This window comes from Ylistrum balloti, unplaced genomic scaffold (assembly GCF_031769215.1).
Source record: "Ylistrum balloti isolate Yb309-2 unplaced genomic scaffold, AGI_CSIRO_Ybal_v1 Utg371680, whole genome shotgun sequence".
NCBI lineage: Eukaryota > Metazoa > Mollusca > Bivalvia > Pectinida > Pectinidae > Ylistrum > Ylistrum balloti.
Genome location: NW_026782849.1, coordinates 171,463 through 192,797, shown reverse-complemented (window position 1 = coordinate 192,797; position 21,335 = coordinate 171,463). Strand labels below are relative to the sequence as shown.

The window sequence follows — 21,335 nt, the reverse complement described above, 5'->3', positions numbered from 1 at the left end:
TTTTTTGTGCGATTCAAAAACACGTTATATAAGATAAGTTTTTATTATACTGTGAAAATAGACTAAAGTTGATTTAACGATAAGTAATAAAGTAAAAATCATCAAACATTAATTTTCTAATTGACCAATCAAAAATGACATGACAAATATTGTCGTTATCGTAGTTCCGTACAAGAAAGTAGGCTTACTCCTGTGTTGTAAATTCCTTAGGCTAAATGAAAATAAATTGTCTTCTTTTTTTTCTACGATATATACGACTAATGCATAGCTGTGATAATTTTTTATTCAAAATTACAAAATACGAAAACAACAATCTAATCGATCGGTAGTGCGTTTCAAATATCAAACATCACCATGACTTAGATCATTGAAAAGCGGCGGGGACACGAAAGTTGTTACTTTAACGACAACGCGACATCAAGCCATGGACAACGATTCTTTTCAGTTACAATCGCTCCTTTCTAATGTGACATTTTTGTCACTGTCATTTGCTACATTGCTAGCTCTGATTGGAGTTGTAACAGGATTGTATCTCGGTAAAACTAGAGGCCAACAATGGACTCTTGCTTGGCTTGTTTACAATGCTCTAACTCATTTTGTGTTGGTAAGAAACATGTTTAACTGGTTTAACGTCCACTATCAATTCCTTGGTGTCATATGTGAATAAAGGAAATATTATGCAAACACTATATAGTATGATATAGGCATTGCCTAAAAGCGAGTTCAAGTTGGTCAACAAGATGCATATCTTGAAAAATAAATAACTACCCTTATATCGCCTTCAAGAATTATTGCAGAAAAGAGTTGTATGGTAAAATTTCCCAGTCTTGAAATTCTGCTAATGTTACATCAATATAAAAGGAGCTGTGGGAGGTCCCAGTAATTACAGACCTATTGCTATCACTTCCTGTAAAGTTCTGAAAAAAAATGTATTAAAAAGTATGGCTTCTACTTTCATAACAAAAACACCATATAATGAAAATATAAACCATTCTGAGTTTCAGCATCTAGGTACCCTACAGTCGGCGATGAAGTCGATTTCTGTAGTTTATATGATGCAAACATTAGAAATTTAGTTTTCTATATACCATTGGTAAAGCTTTTGATAGGTTACAGAAGGTTCTTTATTTAAAGTTCAGAAATAAGGTATCTGTGGAAATCTATTTTGGTTTTGAAGTTATTGATCTGACAGGAATCATGTTCTTTTTTTAAGGCTACCTACTTTTAAAACTAAACACTATGTCTGCTGATGTCTTTCAATGTTCGATGCTTTGTCCCTTTTTTTCCCTGTAATTCAGTTAATATATTCATTATGACTCATAAACTTAATACTAATATTAATTTTTTTTCTGACAACTGTCTCTTCATAATATTGTAGATAATGGTGTTATTACTCCAGCTAATGTTATTAAACGATGATTTTGTTTCTATTAACCATTCAGCTGAAATATAGAAGATTAAATGCAATGCCTAAATAAAGATAGCTCAAACTATTACCAGTAAAAATAGAACCCACCCTTTACTCATTTTGATAATCATATGATAAGTGACAATGATGTAAAGATACTTGTATTGTTTATATTGATTGGCTCACTTCCTCCTCTTATAAGTAATAAACTACTTATAATGAATTCCTGGCTGATTGTTCAACAGCATTGAACCCATTAATATACAGAATGCCTGTTGTCAAATCCTTTTGTGCAATTTTGTACAATTTTTTAAAATGTGATTATAAAACATCGTCCAATTGCAGAATCCAAATATGTAAGTGGTATATACACAGAGGCACCCAATGTCATTTTGATAAGCTTTAGTAAACAGTAAAATGCTGGGGGACTAAAGCACCTCTCTGAAATACATTTGCTAATTTTGAATCTGAAATAACAAGAAGTCTTGTTCTATTTTATATCCTTACTTTTTTCCAGCAAAAAGAATTTACGAAACTGAATTTAAGAGATAAAAAAGGGGAGTTCAAAAGGAGCAAGTCAGTGTGATATGTACGTAGTGTAGTAGATACAGTATGTGTCACTCAGCTGGCAGAGCATGTTCAGGTTGTAGAGCCATAAATTAACACTTGGGAGACAGGTTAAGTTCCTTGCTCTTTTGACGTTAATGTGTTTGTCCCTATCTTGTTACAAAAGTATGGAGGGCGCTCTTTATGTTGATGACTTCATTATATACTATCAGTCTAAACATATGAATACCATTGAGAGACAACTACAACAATATTTCAATAGATTTAGGCAGATGTGGGTTTAAATTTTCACAATCAAAAACAGTTTGTAGGCATTTTCGTCGAATGCAAAGACAACATGACAATCTAACTCTCTACCTTTGTGGTGTACCATTCCAGTGGTGAGCAAACCAAATTCCTAGGTGTAATATATGACAGGACTTCCAAATATAAAATATCTTCAAGCAAAATGTCTTAAAACACTGAATATTCTAAAGGTAATGTCCCACACTGGTTGGGGAGCTGCTAGAAAAGTTTTGCTAAGACTTTAAAGTGCTCTTATTACATGAAAATTAGACTACGGTTCCATTGTGTATGGATCTGCTAGATCGATTTATTAGACACTGTTCATCATCAGGGTTTGAGGTTTGTGCTCTAATTTTTTAAGACCACACCTACAGCAAGCCTTTATGTAGAGGCCAACGAACCATCACTATATAGCCATCAAAATAAATTGGCTTTGCACAATTCAGCTTAAGTCAAATCCTTCAAGTCCTGCCTTTTCACTTGTATTTGGTCCAAAATATAAAACTTTGTTTCAAAACAAGCAAAAGACCATTATGTATTCAGATTTCCGCTCTTTCACAATACACAAATATTGATATTGACCAAATATATCAAATTGACCAGTCATTTGAAACGATAGAAATTCCTCCCTAGCTCTTCAATTCACCTGAAGTTGACTTTTTACTTTATGAAAATGTTAAATCGGACACTGACAGTCACACCTTCCATTCATCCTTCTCGAAATTGCACTTACAATATAAAGAATTTCTACATTTATATACTGATGGTTCAAAAGATAGTAAGGTTGCCGCGGCCATGGTTACACAAGATGAAGCCCATGGATGCTGGCTACCCAACAATGCCTCAGTATTCTCAGTGGAAAAGGGTCAAATAGAGCTATCTACCTCGCCCTTTAACATATTCAAACAAACACAGTAATGAGAACTGTTATATATTCAGGCTCTCTTTTTGTACTACAAAGTCTTAGCAGTAGAGATATTGACAATATTTTCATTCATAATAAATTAATACTATATCATGGGCACATGGGAATACCAGGAAATGAAAAAGCAGATCGTGCCACAAAGGAAGCTTTACCGCTACCACCTGTTGTGTTTTAACTTCATTTTACTGATTTTAAACCATTTTTACACAGTTTTTAACAGCTCAGTGGCAGGAGGAATGGAATCAGTATATGATAATAAATTGCATTCTGTAAAATCTATCAACAGTGAATGGTTTCCATGCTATAGAGACAATCACAAAGACGAAATTGTCCTTGCTCGTCTTTGGATGGGCCATGCTTATCTTGCACATTCATGTATGTTGAAAGGTGAAGATAATCCTCAGTGCCTAGGATGTGATGAGCCGTTCACCATTAAACATTTTTGATTGTACTGCATTGACCTTCCGTTTACTCCAGAAAATTTTCATCATAATATTATAATGCAATTCCAAAGACTCTTTTTGAAACTGCTCAGATTTATAAAATTTTAGGTATGAAAGATGTTTGTCTTAATTATAGACTATGACTTGACATTTTAATCTTTTGTGATAATATAACCATATAAAATTTTAAGGATTTGTCTTTTACCTTTTAGTTTGTCTGGTGTTATTTCCTTTTGGATCGCGGTGTGTTTCACGGTTGATGACCCTAATGACCTTTTATGTGTTGATGGGTCATTAAGAATGTAATAATAGATTTTTATAAAAATAAATTCATTTGAATACAACATGCCGTTATTATATACAGAGTATAGGTAGGTGTCTTTTTCTTTATGTTACTGTGTATGTGCCAGGTTTCCTGTATCATAACTAGTTATAATTCATGATTACAGAAGAAAATGATTTGTGTATTTGGTTTTGACTTCAGGAGGGGTCCTTTGTCGTCTTCTCTTTGAGAGGGACCGTCATCAACACAGATCATTTCTTGGCAACAATCTGTAAGTATTTTTGTAAAAAAATTGACAAATACATGTTTATCATGACATTTAAATGGCCATACACATTGATGTGTCATTTTGTAGTTTAATAGGAATTAGAAGTTTTCTGCCTTGCTGGGGCTCAAACTCCTGTAGCAAGCTAACTCAAGGCTCTGAATATACATAAGGTATATACCAGCAGTGTTGAGGGAAATGCCAACCTACCAGATTAATTAATTGAGCTGAACTTTCGCTTTACCTCTGTAACTGGTCTAATTACAATTTACAATGTATTTACTACTTACAATAAGCTCTGTTTTTTTGCATCAATTCTGCCAACTTTGCTCTTTTCCCCTATAAACATATTTGATAGATTTGTGTAAATTATGTTAAAGTTATTGATTTAACATGTGTTTAGGGAAGGAGTACGCTAAAGCTGATCGGCGCTGGGGTGTGTCTGATCCCACTATTGTATCACTTGAGATCCTTACTGTAGGACTGGCGGGACCTTTAGCCCTGCTTTTATGTTATGCCATTGTGAAAGACCAACCATACAAACATTTTGTACAGATCATACTGTGTGTTTGTGAATTGTATGGAGGTAAGTTAAAGGGTGCAGTATTTTTCATTACCATTCAATTAAGGTTATTGGGGATAACTAAAGTTCAACTCACATTTACAAATGATCAAAATGGCTTTGCAACACTTGACAATCATTGCTTTGTTTGAAATTGAAACACATTGTTTGATGTGTTCTGATCAATCAACTTACAAAATTGTTTTTAGAGAAATCATGTAAGTATATGTGTTAGTAAGTTGGAGGAAGTAATAACATTATTCCATTTACAAATTTAAATCCATTCCCTGCTTGTAGTGTCACATTATGTCCAGTGTATTTTGATCTTTTGTGTAATACATGAATCCATGTTACAGGCTGGATGACGTTTTGTCCAGAATGGCTGCAGGATAGTCCCAATCTGCGTACAGACAACTTCCTGTACCTTTGGGTTTACCTCGTCTTTTTCAACATGCTGTGGGTAGTTATTCCCCTTGCAATGCTTGTCCAGTCATATAGAGAACTCTTCTATGCAGAGGTTCAGAAAACGGTCATCACAGAGACCACAACAACCAAGCTCATCACTCATAAATATAACACACGGTCGAAGAAAAAAGATTGATGGTTCAAAATGGGTTTTTATACAAATCAGGATAGTAACATTGTTTACTGTATATATCTAATTAAATAGAATTTCTTTTTAAGAAACCTTTTACAATGTATTTATTAGAGGCTGTTTGTGAAATCCAGAACCACTTAACAAATATTGTTTATCATGAAACAGTTATAACACTTTGTAAGATTTTATCTGACAAATCAAAAAGTTTTTAATGTATTTCGTATTCTTTGATTTCATGTAAAAAAAAAAAAAAAACAGTGAAGTTTTGTTGGATTGTTTCAGCTTATGCTAGTAGTGGTAGTAAAGGTGGACTATGAAGTACAGATCCCCTGTGTTTCGTGGCTGTTGATTACAAAAATTTGCACGTATTCACAAATTGCTCAAGTTAAATTTTTATAGGAAATATATATAGAATATAACCTGGAAGTCTACAACTGTTTGTTACACCTAAAATACTTTCCCACATACTAAGTTTTAAGGACTTTCTGATGTTAAGAAATATGGTTTAGGTATGATTCTGCTACAGCTTTGTACTGAAGTAGAACTCTTATCATGAAAAATTCACATTTAGTTACATAAGTGGTCTGGATGTACAGTGGAACCAACATAGACACCTGACTGTGAACAGATGTCATTTAGTAATGTAACTGATCAAGTTGTTAAGTGGAACAACACTGGACCTATGATGAGTTTTAGTTGCTTAACTGATCAGATTGCACACTGGAACAACACAGTTCCAACATACCTGCGATATAACAAATCAGATGCCTTTTTTCAGTCATTAGTTGTTGTATTATATGGTTTATTTATTTGTTAGTAGATGTAATATCAGTGCTGGTTGTGTTACAATATAGGATCAATGATGAAGTGATGCTAGTAGATGTAATATCAGTGCTGGTTGTGTTACAATATAGGATCAATGATGAAGTGATGCTAGTAGATGTAATATCAGTGCTGGTTGTGTTACAATATAGGATCAATGATGAAGTGATGCTAGTAGATGTAATATCAGTGCTGGTTGTGTTACAATATAGGATCAACGATGAAGTGATGCTAGTAGATGTAATATCAGTGCTGGTTGTGTTACAATATAGGATCAGTGATGAAGTGATGCTAGTAGATGTAATATCAGTGCTGGTTGTGTTACAATATAGGATTAGTGATGAAGTGATGCTAGTAGATGTAATATCAGTGCTGGTTGTGTTACAATATAGGATCAACGATGAAGTGATGCTAGTAGATGTAATATCAGTGCTGGTTGTGTTACAATATAGGATCAATGATGAAGTGATGCTAGTAGATGTAATATCAGTGCTGGTTGTGTTACAATATAGGATCAGTGATGAAGTGATGCTAGTAGAGGTAATATCAGTGCTGGTTGTGTTACAATATAGGATCACTGATGAAGTGATGCTAGTAGATGTAATATCAGTGCTGGTTGTGTTACAATATAGGATCAGTGATGAAGTGATGCTAGTAGAGGTAATATCAGTGCTGGTTGTGTTACAATATAGGATCAATGATGAAGTGTCAACAATATAATGTTTGTTAGGTCTACATATATTCCTTAACACAAGAGGGAAGGATGGTTGGGTGGCGCAGTGATAACACACTTACCTTTCATCTAGGTGTCCAGGGTTCGATTCCTGGAACAGACTTGAAAGTATGGGGTCACGTGTGTGACACGGTGGGTTTTCCCAGGATACTCTGTTTTCCTCCCATAGTAAGACCCCATGCATGCTTTTGTCAAGGCCAACAGGAGTGATTAATAGAAGTTATATTTTTTTTCTTTTTGCTGTTGTTTAAAAATAAGTATAGGCTTTTGTTTTTTTTTTAAAAAAAGAGAGTTTCCCTTAACTTCATATAGCAGATGTCCACAGTTGATTTCTGTTGGAAGAAAGTTTTGATAATATTAGCTTTACCATCGCTAGAGTCCAGACCAATGAGTCCTCACAGCAAGTTTGGTTTCAGTATTGGAAGCTCTATCACGCACAAGAACTGCAAAGGTGCAAGTTTGTGTCATAATGAATAGACATACATTTTATTAAACGCTTAGAGAATGTTTGATAAAGAATACTTATTATTGTAAGGAAGTGTTTTTTTAAAGCTTGATGATCATATGTAAGTACGATATTTAATAACCTTGTATGAAGTACTTAATACGCCTTTGAATGGTTACATATTTAGCATATAACTTAAGCTTATTTTCAGGTCACCTGAAACTAAGTCCCATGGTGACGTACTGTGATTGCCTTTTGTCTGTCGTCGTGCAATGTGTGCCTTTTTAATGTTTCCAACTTTTTTGCAAAAACACAACCAATTTTAATGAAATTTTGCACAAACCTTCAATGGCCAATGATGAACCAGAATTGTAAATTATTTCGTCCCCATCCTAAAGAGGTCTGAGGGGCACGGCCTAAATTGGGAAAAATTGATTGAAATTTAAAATTTTCATCTCAATAACAAAGTATAATAGAATGGAATGCTCTTCATGAATGGAAGGGTCTTAGGTAATTTATCGAAATTGTAAGTTTTATGACTGCACAGTCTCACATTTCCCTCTTGGGAGGAGGTAAATTTTGATACAGTTAATATAGGAAAATAATTTTTCAGCATTGTTTGTATGTGGAAATTGTTCAAACTTGATTACAATTGTAAGTGCAGGATAACAGAATGATGATATGTACATTTTGACCTTGGCTGACCCCAAGGGGTTGATGGTTGGGGTCAGAAAGGGTCTAATGGACTCCTGGCTACATGGCGGGGAAAAGGGGTACCAGTTTGTAGAATCAATTCCTCCTAGAGTTTTTTGACATAGAGGCTTGAAACTTTGTAGGATGTTTATATATATGTTGATGATGTGCACCTCCTATTACGGTTTCATTGCGGACATTTTTCTGGATTTTCCTGGCTTTGGAACTTAGTCATTTTCTGAAACTTTTCTTGTTATCACAGTTTCTCAGAAACTACTACAAACTGCACCAATTCATAAAATACTGCCAAATTTTCTCTCTTATAACAAATATTCTACATACTCAACAAATGAAACACCCATAACTGTCTTATAAATACCATATAACATTGCACTCATCCCACAACCCCGCCAATTGTGGCTTTGCCCCATTTTTATTTCCATTATATGAATAAGGAAGTTGATGTCATCTTACTTTGTTAACAAGATTGTTTCTGAGACATGTTACAAGGACACTGACAACGTTGTAACTAAGGTGACTGTTAACGCCCTTGTTTTGAGGCAAGGTTTTATCTGATATTTTAAAAGCATAAGTAGACTTTTTTTTTTGTACTGCAAAAAACAATTAATTTTAACATTATTATTTTTATGAATTTTCATTTTTGTAAAACATCTTGTGTTAAATATTGTGAAGATGTTTGTTATATTTTATTGTAAAAGATTTTACATTTTGTGAACATGTTAAAATATGTTTTTCATGTGTCATATTGTATTTCCGATCTTTGAAGTCTATTGTTGATTGATAACTCTATTTTTTGAAGCGTTATTTGCTGATTTACATAATGATACTAGAGATGTTTGTACGTGTATCTATACCGGTATATCTTAAATACAGGACTCAATCTAGATGTAGTGTAACACCTAGAACTTATTTATATTGTTACTAATTAAGATGTTGATATCGACTCACTGTATACTATTGTATGACAGGATTTAGCTCAGTTAGTGCAGTAGGAACAGTATATTATATCTGTAATCTCACTGTACACTATTGTATGACAGGATTTAGTTGAGTTAGTGCAGTAGGAACAGTATATTATATCTGTAATCTCACTGTACACTATTGTATGACAGGATTTAGCTCAGTTAGTGCAGTAGGAACAGTATATTATATCTGTAGTCTCACTGTATACTATTGTATGACAGGATTTAGTTGAGTTAGTGCAGTAGGAACAGTAATATTATAGCTGTGATCTCACTGTATACTATTGTATGACAAGATTTAGTTGAGTTAGTGCAGTAGGAACAGTATATTATATCTGTAATCTCACTGTATACTATTGTATGACAGGATTTAGCTCAGTTAGTGCAGTAGGAATAGTATGTTATATCTGTAGTCTCACTGTATACTATTGTATGACAGGATTTAGGTCTTTAGTGCAGTAGGAACAGTAATATTATATCTGTAGTCTCACTGTATACTATTGTATGACAGGATTTAGTTGAGTTAGTGCAGTAGGAACAGTAATATTATATCTAGTGCAGTAGGAACAGTAATATTATATCTGTAATCTCACTGTATACTATTGTATGACAGGATTTAGTTGAGTTAGTGCAGTAGGAACAGTAATATTATATCTAGTGCAGTAGGAACAGTAATATTATATCTGTAATCTCACTGTATACTATTGTATGACAGGATTTAGTTGAGTTAGTGCAGTAGGAACAGTATATTATATCTGTAATCTCACTGTATACTATTGTATGACAGGATTTAGGTCTTTAGTGCAGTAGGAACAGTAATATTATATCTGTAGTCTCACTGTATACTATTGTATGACAGGATTTAGTTGAGTTAGTGCAGTAGGAACAGTAATATTATATCTGTGATCTCACTGTATACTATTGTATGACAGGATTTAGTTGAGTTAGTGCAGTAGGAACAGTAATATTATATCTGTAATCTCACTGTATACTATTGTATGACAGGATTTAGTTGAGTTAGTGCAGTAGGAACAGTAATATTATATCTGTGATCTCACTGTATACTATTGTATGACAGGATTTAGTTGAGTTAGTGCAGTAGGAACAGTAATATTATATCTGTAATCTCACTGTATACTATTGTATGACAGGATTTAGTTGAGTTAGTGCAATAGGAACAGTAATATTATAGCTGTGATCTCACTGTATACTATTGTATGACAGGATTTAGCTCAGTTAGTGCAGTAGGAACAGTAATATTATATCTGTAATCTCACTGTATACTATTGTATGACAGGATTTAGTTGAGTTAGTGCAGTAGGAACAGTAATATTATATCTGTAATCTCACTGTATACTATTGTATGACAGGATTTAGTTGAGTTAGTGCAGTAGGAACAGTAATATTATATCTGTAATCTCACTGTATACTATTGTATGACAGGATTTAGTTGAGTTAGTGCAGTAGGAACAGTAATATTATATCTGTAGTCTCACTGTATACTATTGTATGACAGGATTTAGTTGAGTTAGTGCAGTAGGAACAGTAATATTATAGCTGTGATCTCACTGTATACTATTGTATGACAGGATTTAGCTCAGTTAGTGCAGTAGGAACAGTAATATTATATCTAGTGCAGTAGGAACAGTAATATTATATCTGTAGTCTCACTGTATACTATTGTATGACAGGATTTAGTTGAGTTAGTGCAGTAGGAACAGTAATATTATATCTAGTGCAGTAGGAACAGTAATATTATATCTGTGATCTGTATCTCTAATATTATATCTGTATCTCACTGTATTGTATGACAGGATTTAGTTGAGTTAGTGCAGTAGGAACAGTAATATTATAGCTGTGATCTCACTGTATACTATTGTATGACAGGATTTAGCTCAGTTAGTGCAGTAGGAACAGTAATATTATATCTGTAATCTCACTGTATACTATTGTATGACAGGATTTAGCTCAGTTAGTGCAGTAGGAATATTATATCTGTAATCTTGACAGTGTTATAATATATATCTGTAGTCTCACTGTATACTATTGTATGACAGGATTTAGGTCTTTATTGCAGTAGGAACAGTAATATTATATCTGTAGTCTCACTGTATACTATTGTATGACAGGATTTAGCTCAGTTAGTGCAGTAGGAACAGTAATATTATATCTGTAGTCTCACTGTATACCATTGTATGACAGGATTTAGTTGAGTTAGTGCAGTAGGAACAGTAATACTATAGCTGTGATCTCACTGTATACTATTGTATGACAGGATTTAGCTCAGTTAGTGCAGTAGGAACAATAATATTATATCTGTAATCTCACTGTATACTATTGTATGACAGGATTTAGTTGAGTTAGTGCAGTAGGAACAGTAATATTATAGCTGTGATCTCACTGTATACTATTGTATGACAGGATTTAGCTCAGTTAGCAGCAGTAGGAACAGTAATATTATATCTAGTGCAGTAGGAACAGGATTTAGCTCAGTTAGTGCAGTAGGAACAGTAATATTATATCTGTAGTCTCACTGTATACTATTGTATGACAGGATTTAGCTCAGTTAGTGCAGTAGTATGACAGTAATATTATATCTGTATCTCACTGTATACTTATGAGGATTAGTGCAGTAGGAACAGTAATATTATAGCTGTGATCTCACTGTATACTATTGTATGACAGGATTTAGTTGAGTTAGTGCAGTAGGAACAGTATATTATAGCTGTGATCTCACTGTATACTATTGTATGACAGGTTTTAGTTGAGTTAGTGCAGTAGGAACAGTAATATTATATCTGTAGCATTCTTACAACTTTTTTTATTCTACAAGCTTAATTGTCTCATACCCATAGCAGGGGACAATCTGAAACCATTTCACTTATACATGATTTTACAGAAATTGAACATATTAATTAATTACTTCATAGTTTTATAAGTTGTATGGCTGTAGATAATTAACGCCTCCTCAGGCCTTGACATGGTAATAATTGGTTTAAAACCATAACCTTGATAAAATAGATTTATTTTGAATCCTTTGAACTAGCATTCTATTTACAGAAAGATTTTTGGAAATAACTGTTTTCTTATAATTTCTATTTTCACTCCCTGAATGTCTAGTTTTGATAAACTGTATTTTATCATTCCTTTTTATTTTTGATCAGTTGTTTAACAACCAGAACTTTATACATGTACCAGATGACAGGTTACAGAAGATGTTGTGATGTTCATTGTTTTGAGACAATTGTACAGCATTTTAGTTCAACCCCTAAGTACAGGGTGATAAGTGACCAAGGGGTGTTCTCTGATCTAATTCTTCTTAGGGACCTCCTACTCCACCCTTAATGTAGTGGGCCTCGTCTTAACTCGGTTACAAGTCACTGAAGGACATTTCCAGATAATCAGCAAATCTGTTGTAATCATTACACATATTTTAATGACTGAAAATTTTAAGATCCCAGAATGGTTTGGTTATAATGGTGCAGCTGTCTGGCGCCAAGGTATTCAGTGTTTTATTCTCTGGTAGAGTATCTATCTATTCCATTACATTCGCTATGAAAGATTTACATTTTTTTCTCAATTTTCACATTTTTTAATTTGATTCCATATAGGAAGAAAATTTAGACAATATGCTTCTCAATATTATAGATATTTAGTGAATGCTGGTATTGAAGAGTGTCCACATGTGTGTCTGATCTATAGATAGTACTGTTGATAAGATATTGCAAAAGTTTCAACATTTTATGTCGGTTGTGATTCAAAACATAATTAGTTTGGAAAGTAAGGAGTTAAATATCAGACACTAAGGACACTGTGCTTTCCATACAGATAAGAGCTGTCCACTTTGATGGTTATATAATAGATGGATATTGTCAATTAGTTTCTCGTTACTTAAGGATTGATATATGTTCATATGTTAAAGCCATAATACAGATATACTGGTGAAAATTCAGTTATAAAATTCACAGTTTATACTGCATTTTTTTTCTTTTTTTAATGTCTTACACCACTGCTTTGGCCAATAAAATGTGACATTACAAAATGATGTCGGTATATGATAACATAAAAAAAGCCCATGAATATGCTGTTTCATGAATAATTCATATCATCATAGAAAGATATCAGATTTATCTGAAGTGAAATTCAAGGACTTGCATGTTATGACAAGGTCTGCGACAGACAAAATCTTGTATGAAAACAAAAATAAGTCAGCCAAGAGGGTGTTCCCATGGATATGCCACACTTCAGATATTAACCACATGTTGTCCACCAGAAATGGTTATTGTTACTATTTTTTTTAGTATTTTTCATCTACCCTTAAAGTACTTCAGAATCCACATTCCATTATTCTGAAGTATTGATTTCAAACCATTGTTTTTACGACGTGAAACATGAAACTTCTGGTGATATATTAATATCGGTCTTGAAACATTTATCTGTTGATGATGAATTGAAGTGGCGTCGTTTTTGAAATATAATTCTTTTGATAATGAAAAAGCAGTCTGTCATTTCTATAAATTTCAAACCTAGGTAAAATCAAGTAACCCTCACTCATTAATACCAGATTGTACAAAAGGCACTCGGATGTGTAACATCGTTTAATACATAATTTTATGTCATCTGACCCGAAGGCGGCCAACCGTCGTGCTCCATCCTTCGTGTGTGAACTCTCCCTTCAGTTGACTCCTTCTCAATAACCAAAAGCCCCAGGATGCTGATATTGGGCCTGTAGCATGATGGGATGAATGGCTAAGAAGATTGTGAAAATGAATGATCTTGACATACTTTCAAGGTCACAGGGGTTAAATGGGTTAGAATCTTCAAACAACTTCTCAATAAGCAATAGGCCCAGGGTACTGATAATGGGCCTGTAGCCAGCTTGGACGAAAGGCTACGAATTTTGTTCATATTATTGACCTTGACCTTCTTTCAAGGTCACAGTGTCAAATATGTCTGTCTATCTTTAAACGTCTTAATATAGTAACCAAAATGAAGGATTTCCAATTTTGTTCATGTGATTGACTTTTTTTCTTTTAAAAGATCACAGGGGTCGAATGTGTTAGAATCTTCAAACGATTTCTTCTCGATAACAAAAAAAATCTAGGCAATTTATATTGGTAATTTAATATAAGTGGACGAAGGGCTATATATTCAAGAACTCAAGTACTGGGTGACCACTAGGCACAGTAAAAGAATAAATGCTGGTCAAGTTATTGAAATAAAACATGAACAGGTGATGATAAGCATCATTATATATATATGTGTGTGATCGGTTTCTGTTTCAAGCGTTTTGTAGATGTTCTTTGGATCCTGAGTGAAACACGTTTCAGGATTCCTGTTTCAAGCGTGTTGCAGATATTTCATGTTTCCTGGGTTAAACTGGTAGATATTCTATAGCTCCTGTTTGAAGCGTGTTTTTGATGTCCCATGGTTCCTGTTTCAAGCAAATTGACTGTTAGATATCAATATCAGGGCTGTCGCTGAAGCTGTGTTTATCTTCAGGCATCGGGACACGCGAACCCCGGCTCATCTACAACAATATGTATACAACGTTACAGAATATAAACTAAAGCTAATATACATCATATACATTTATGTATAGAATGTTCCTTTAATCAGACCTCAGAACACGCACACGTTGGATTTTCAATAACATATTTAGAAAAGTAGTTTAACATGCATACATCGAAGGCTGTTTGTGAGTTTCCAAAAACTTACGTTTCGTTTGTCATACAAAGGATGCAGATTTTAAAAAGTAATGCGTTTTCAAAATCTTACAAGAGCAATTGAACGTCTTTTCAAGTTACATCTATACCAAACTGACGAATCTCACCGCGAACATTTAAACAGCTGTGGAGTAACCATGTATCTGAGAACTCTTTAATTATCTAGTTCGTATAAAAACGAATTTGGACAGGGAACTATTCCTTGTAATAAGTGACGTGTAGTTGTGTGAGATATCTTCTCGGAAACAGGCATCGGAGTAGAGAATAAAAACATTAATAATTCTAGTATATGTTGGCGCTACATGTCGACCAGCAGGACTACGACTAAATTTGTACATCCTAAGTGACCACTCAAATAAGACCAACGCTGCACAGCAACGTTATTTCTTTTGTCCTGTACTTTGTTTTCGAAACTGTGTTCCTGTTTACCAATATTGTATCCTCCAATGGCAGACAATGTTAGAATCAGTCTGACTGTGACGCAACCTAGCGAGATGATACTGGTGTCAATGATCACGTGACAGGTTGTGAGAAGCAAGCCCACAGATGTTAAAAACATTTGGTAAACCATTGATAATCAACAAGATATCGAGTTTAAGTAAGTGATAGGGTTGTTGAAATTTTCATAAAACACCGCATTTACATTTATTTTATGTGAATGATATATAAAAAAAAAAGTTGGGAAATAACATTAACGCACAAACATTGAATGAAATAACAAATGATTAACGTCGATGTGTAGGATGAAAACCTACCCCCTTGAACCTGGATTGATATTTCTCTAGAGCGGCCACCAGTATGCTAAGAACTACACCACACGACACGACTACCAGTGGGACAGTGAATCTCGTCATGTCCATGTGTTTGACGTCTAAGTACGCATCTACCGTCGGCGGGACGTATCGACGGGATGACGATATATCCGAGTAGCTTCCACACGGCCCGCTCATCCATTTATTCATAATCCCCCAAAGTTCACCGCTCTCCTTTATTTCGAGAACTGCATGGTCCAGTTGCCGACAGATGTCGATGTCTGGTCGGCAGGCGAAGGCGTATGACCGTTCCACAATCAGGTCTGCTGATACAGCTAGATCGCACGTTTTCGCCGCCTCGTAATACGCTGCATCGCTTTCCATGATTAGGGCGTAATCTCCGTTGCTGTCTTTTACTCGAGATATTCCTTCAGACATTGATGACACCAAGACATCGAGGCGATTATTCCAATAACGATTAATTCGTTTTTCAATTTTACCTGTTGAAACTTTAAAATAATGTCTCGTAGCACCAAATTCTGAAGTACCGAACTGTATCTTGGATTGCTCTGTCATCTGTTCAAATGTGTAAAACGGAAGAGGATCCTGGACGTCTGGAAACTTCAGAAACAACATGGATGTGAGACTGGACGTATACAGAACGACAGTTACTAGAGCAAAAATCCACCAGAAACACACCAGCGTCCGTCCGGCAAGTGACGTAGGAGTCAGGCGAAATCCTATATTTAGAATAGAAAACATTAAACGATAAAAGTAAATATGAAATAGGCACTGCATAGAAGTGAAGGCAATTTGATTTATAAGATGTAAATATATATATATCATGGCTTCACTAAAGTGGTTTATAAAACTTTATTAATATTAAAGTTTAGATATTACTAAATTTATATTTCATAACATACATGTAATATAATATTTTTTTATCATGTGAAACTCGTGCCAAATCAGGAGCTTTGGACACCGTCCGTGTAAGAGACGAGCTGTTTTCTCGTTTACAGAAAATGACGACGGGTTCCCGAGCCTAATATAGGAAATAAAGCGAACAGAAAATCAAATGTGCTGTCTTCCTGATAAGTTCTACAGTAGACATTTTTTGTTTATGATATATATATATCTTATATATTTCAAGAGCAGGACAGGAAATACATGTATCAAAATTATAGAACCGAAGGAGGTGTAGTAGACTGACCACTGCTCAGTATAACTTTTGTCTGTTAGGCTGCACTCGTCAAACGAATTCAAGCGGAAAGTTAAAAATACAAAATGCAATATGATCGAGAACTGTACCTCACCAATCAAAGAAATACTCGGACTTTGTATTACAGTATTGGTTTGCTGTTGTTTTGTTCAGAAGTATTTGTGAGCCGTCGCAAAGTTGAGTGAAGTGTTGAATTTCGAGGCGGAATTCGTTGTGATTTTTTGCTCATAGCGAAATAAGCAGTCAGACGTTTATTCTAATTGACAGGAAGACACTCCAATAATATCTACTTTGAGGCAATACATTTTATATACTCGTCGCCCTATACTATTTACAAAAGACTAAGTTAAACGATCGTGTTTTAAACAGCAACTTTGAATTCAAAATGAAATTTTGCAATCTAGATGTAAAAAAAAAAAAAAATCTAACACAAACGCGTCTCAGTATTTCAAGGAATCAATTTTCGCGATCACGCTGAATAGGGAAAATATAATCCCAGCAAAATTTCGGGCAATACCGTATTAGTAAAATGCATAACTGCTGCTTGAGTATATCATTCGTTCTATGATAGTTCTGACATATTGTGTAAAGATACATCATAATAGGTACGTCCGCCATTTATGAGGCTGTATGTATAGGCACGTTGGAAGATAAACTGGTCTAGATAAGGACAACTACATTAACACAGTGACGAACCCATAAACACGCGCACTAATTGTGGAACATAATCACGTGAGACAGATTCAACTACTCACCCTGTAAAGACAGCATACTGAAGGTCATAAAGAAAGCGGTAGATATCATGAGGTGCTGTTCCCCACGATCGGCAGCTCGTTCCTCAGGGTTCATCCTATACACGTAAAACACATGATCAAGACAGAAAGTGAAATAGACGAATATTTGGAGAGATATTTAAAGATATCAAAATTAATTTATCATAACAACGTGACATGATTTGGTTTCAAATGACCGATCAAGTGTATGAAGCAGAACACTAACACTTCTGAAACACCTGGTCTTATTTTCCTTGCACATTTCTTTTTGTAAACCTTTCATTTGATTTCATTTTGACTTTGTTTCTTCGATTTGGAAATTAAATTAAGGATTTGTTATCAAGTCGGTATCTTATTAACTTTATCTGGTTCTCTATCTAGTCAGATATCACTTTCCAACAGGGATTTTAAGTAAGATTTAAAGGCCAAATGTACTTTTTAAAATACATTTTCCATCCTTTCAAGTATTCGAATATTCAAAAGTGTGTGTCCTGGACAATATCACATGGCTGTTTTGTAATGATGCTGGTCAAAATTAAAACAAAAGCCTGGGCGACCTAATTTTAGTGTAAGATATTCAAAGTTCTGCAAGAAGTTATGATGATACTAACAAAGAGCAATGAGAAAGTCCTTCCGTTGTACAGAAGGGTGTACAACGTTACAGGTGGCGTTCTAGATAATTTACATGTATTACTGATTAAACCATACAGTCCACGTGACCACACCTGCTAATCCCGTACAGCACCAGCGACACTACGATGAAAGCGACAAGGATTGACACCCATGTTCCGACTGTGAATGGCTGGAATGGGAGGGAGGCGGTGTTATGTGTCTGGGGATGTTTAGGTGGCTTCTTCATCAGGATGCTTAATGCGTACTTTACACAGGAGATGGACATGGGTTAATGCATACTTTACACAGGAGATGGACATGGGTTAATGCATACTTTACACAGGAGATGGACATGGGACGATGCGTACTTTACACAGGAGATGGACATGGGTTAATGCGTACTTTACACAGGAGATGGACATGGGTTAATGCATACTTTACACAGGAGATGGACATGGGTTAATGCATACTTTACACAGGAGATGGACATGGGTTAATGCGTACTTTACACAGGAGATGGACATGGGTTAATGCGTGCTTTACACAGGAGATGGACATGGGACGATGCATACTTTACACAGGAGATGGATTTGGGACGATGCGTACTTTACACAGGAGATGGACATGGGTTAATGCATACTTTACACAGGAGATGGACATGGGTTAATGCGTACTTTACACAGGAGATGGACATGGGTTAATGCATACTTTACACAGGAGATGGACATGGGTTAATGCATACTTTACACAGGAGATGGACATAGGGCGATGCATACTTTACACAGGAGATGGACATGGGTTAATGCATACTTTACACAGGAGATGGATTTGGGACGATGCGTGCTTTACACAGGAGATGGACATGGGTCGATGCATACTTTACACAGGAGATGGACATGGGTTAATGCATACTTTACACAGGAGATGGACATGGGACGATGCATACTTTACACAGGAGATGGACATGGGTTAATGCATACTTTACACAGGAGATGGACATGGGTTAATGCATACTTTACACAGGAGATGGACATGGGTTAATGCATACTTTACACAGGAGATGGACATGGGTTACGATGCATACTTTACACAGATGGACATGGGTTAATGCGTACTTTACACAGGAGATGGACATGGGTTAATGCATACTTTACACAGGAGATGGACATGGGTTAATGCTATTTACACAGGAGATGGACATGGGACTATGCGTACTTTACACAGGAGATGGACATGGGTTAATGCATACTTTACACAGGAGATGGACATGGGTTAATGCATACTTTACACAGGAGATGGACATGGGTTAATGCATACTTTACACAGGAGATGGACATGGGTTAATGCATACTTTACACAGGAGATGGACATGGGTTAATGCATACTTTACACAGGAGATGGACATGGGTTAATGCGTACTTTACACAGGAGATGGACATGGGTTAATGCATACTTTACACAGGAGATGGACATGGGACGATGCGTACTTTACACAGGAGATGGACATGGGACGATGCATACTTTACACAGGAGATGGACATGGGTCGATGCATACTTTACACAGGAGATGGACATGGGTTAATGCATACTTTACACAGGAGATGGACATGGGTTAATGCATACTTTACACAGGAGATGGACATGGGTTAATGCATACTTTACACAGGAGATGGACATGGGTTAATGCATACTTTACACAGGAGATGGACATGGGTTAATGCATACTTTACACAGGAGATGGACATGGGTTAATGCATACTTTACACAGGAGATGGACATGGGACGATGCATACTTTACACAGGAGATGGACATGGGTTAATGCATACTTTACACAGGAGATGGACATGAAACGATGCATACTTTACACAGGAGATGGACATGGGTTAATGCATACTTTACACAGGAGATGGACATGGGTTAATGCATACTTTACACAGGAGATGGACATGGGTTAATGCATACTTTACACAGGAGATGGACATGGGACGATGCATACTTTACACAGGAGATGGATTTGGGTCGATGCGTACTTTACACAGGAGATGGACATAGGGCGATGCATACTTTACACAGGAGATGGACATGGGTTAATGCATACTTTACACAGGAGATGGACATGGGTTAATGCATACTTTACACAGGAGATGGACATAGGGCGATGCATACTTTACACAGGAGATGGACATGGGTTAATGCGTACTTTACACAGGAGATGGACATGGGTCGATGCATACTTTACACAGGAGATGGACATGGGACGATGCATACTTTACACAGGAGATGGACATGGGTTAATGCATACTTTACACAGGAGATGGACATGGGTTAATGCGTGCTTTACACAGGAGATGGACATGGGTTAATGCATACTTTACACAGGAGATGGACATGGGTTAATGCATACTTTACACAGGAGATGGACATGGGTTAATGCGTACTTTACACAGGAGATGGACATACTTTACACAGGAGATGGACATGGGTTAATGCGTGCTTTACACAGGAGATGGACATGGGTTAATGCGTGCTTTACACAGGAGATGGACATGGGTTAATGCATACTTTACACAGGAGATGGACATGGGTTAATGCGTGCTTTACACAGGAGATGGACATGGGTTAATGCATACTTTACACAGGAGATGGACATGGGTTATGCATACTTTACACAGGAGATGGAGCATGGGTTAATGCATACTTTACAGGAGATGGACATGGGTCGATGCGTACTTTACACAGGAGATGGACATGGGTTAATACGTACTTTACACAGGAGATGGACATGGGTCGATGCGTACTTTACATAGGAGATGGACATAGGTTAATGCGTACTTTACACAGGAGATGGACATGGGTTAATGGAGATGGACATATGCTTTTTACACAGGAGATGGACATGGGTTAATGCAATGCGTACTTTACACAGGAGATGGACATGGGTTAATGCATACTTTACACAGGAGATGGACATGGGACGATGCATACTTTACACAGGAGATGGACATGGGTTAATGCGTACTTTACACAGGAGATGGACATGGGTTAATGCGTACTTTACACAGGAGATGGACATGGGTTAATGCGTGCTTTACACAGGAGATGGACATGGGGCGATGCATACTTTACACAGGAGATGGACATGGGTCGATGCGTACTTTACACAGGAGATGGACATGGGTTAATGCGTACTTTACACAGGAGATGGACATGGGTTAATGCATACTTTACACAGGAGATGGA

General features: G+C 35.8%; 2 protein-coding genes across 2 annotated transcripts; one reads left to right on the top strand and one right to left on the bottom strand.

The window, feature by feature from the left end:
* Positions 1-424: 424 nt before the first annotated feature.
* LOC132563335 (emopamil-binding protein-like) lies at positions 425-5,347 on the top strand. The gene is made up of 4 exons (XM_060228097.1): positions 425-604; positions 4,113-4,182; positions 4,580-4,762; positions 5,095-5,347. Exons 1-4 carry the CDS (start codon positions 425-427, stop codon positions 5,337-5,339), a joined length of 678 nt encoding a protein of 225 aa, XP_060084080.1. The 3' UTR covers positions 5,340-5,347.
* Positions 5,348-13,029: 7,682 nt separating this feature from the next.
* Positions 13,030-18,380, bottom strand: LOC132563319 (glutamate receptor 1-like). Its single transcript, XM_060228078.1, has 4 exons — positions 18,208-18,380; positions 17,465-17,559; positions 15,494-16,230; positions 13,030-14,542 (listed from the first exon to the last, which is right to left on the bottom strand). The coding sequence occupies exons 1-4, from the start codon at positions 18,378-18,380 to the stop codon at positions 14,468-14,470; spliced, it is 1,080 nt and encodes a 359-aa protein (XP_060084061.1). The 3' UTR covers positions 13,030-14,467.
* Positions 18,381-21,335: the final 2,955 nt, after the last annotated feature.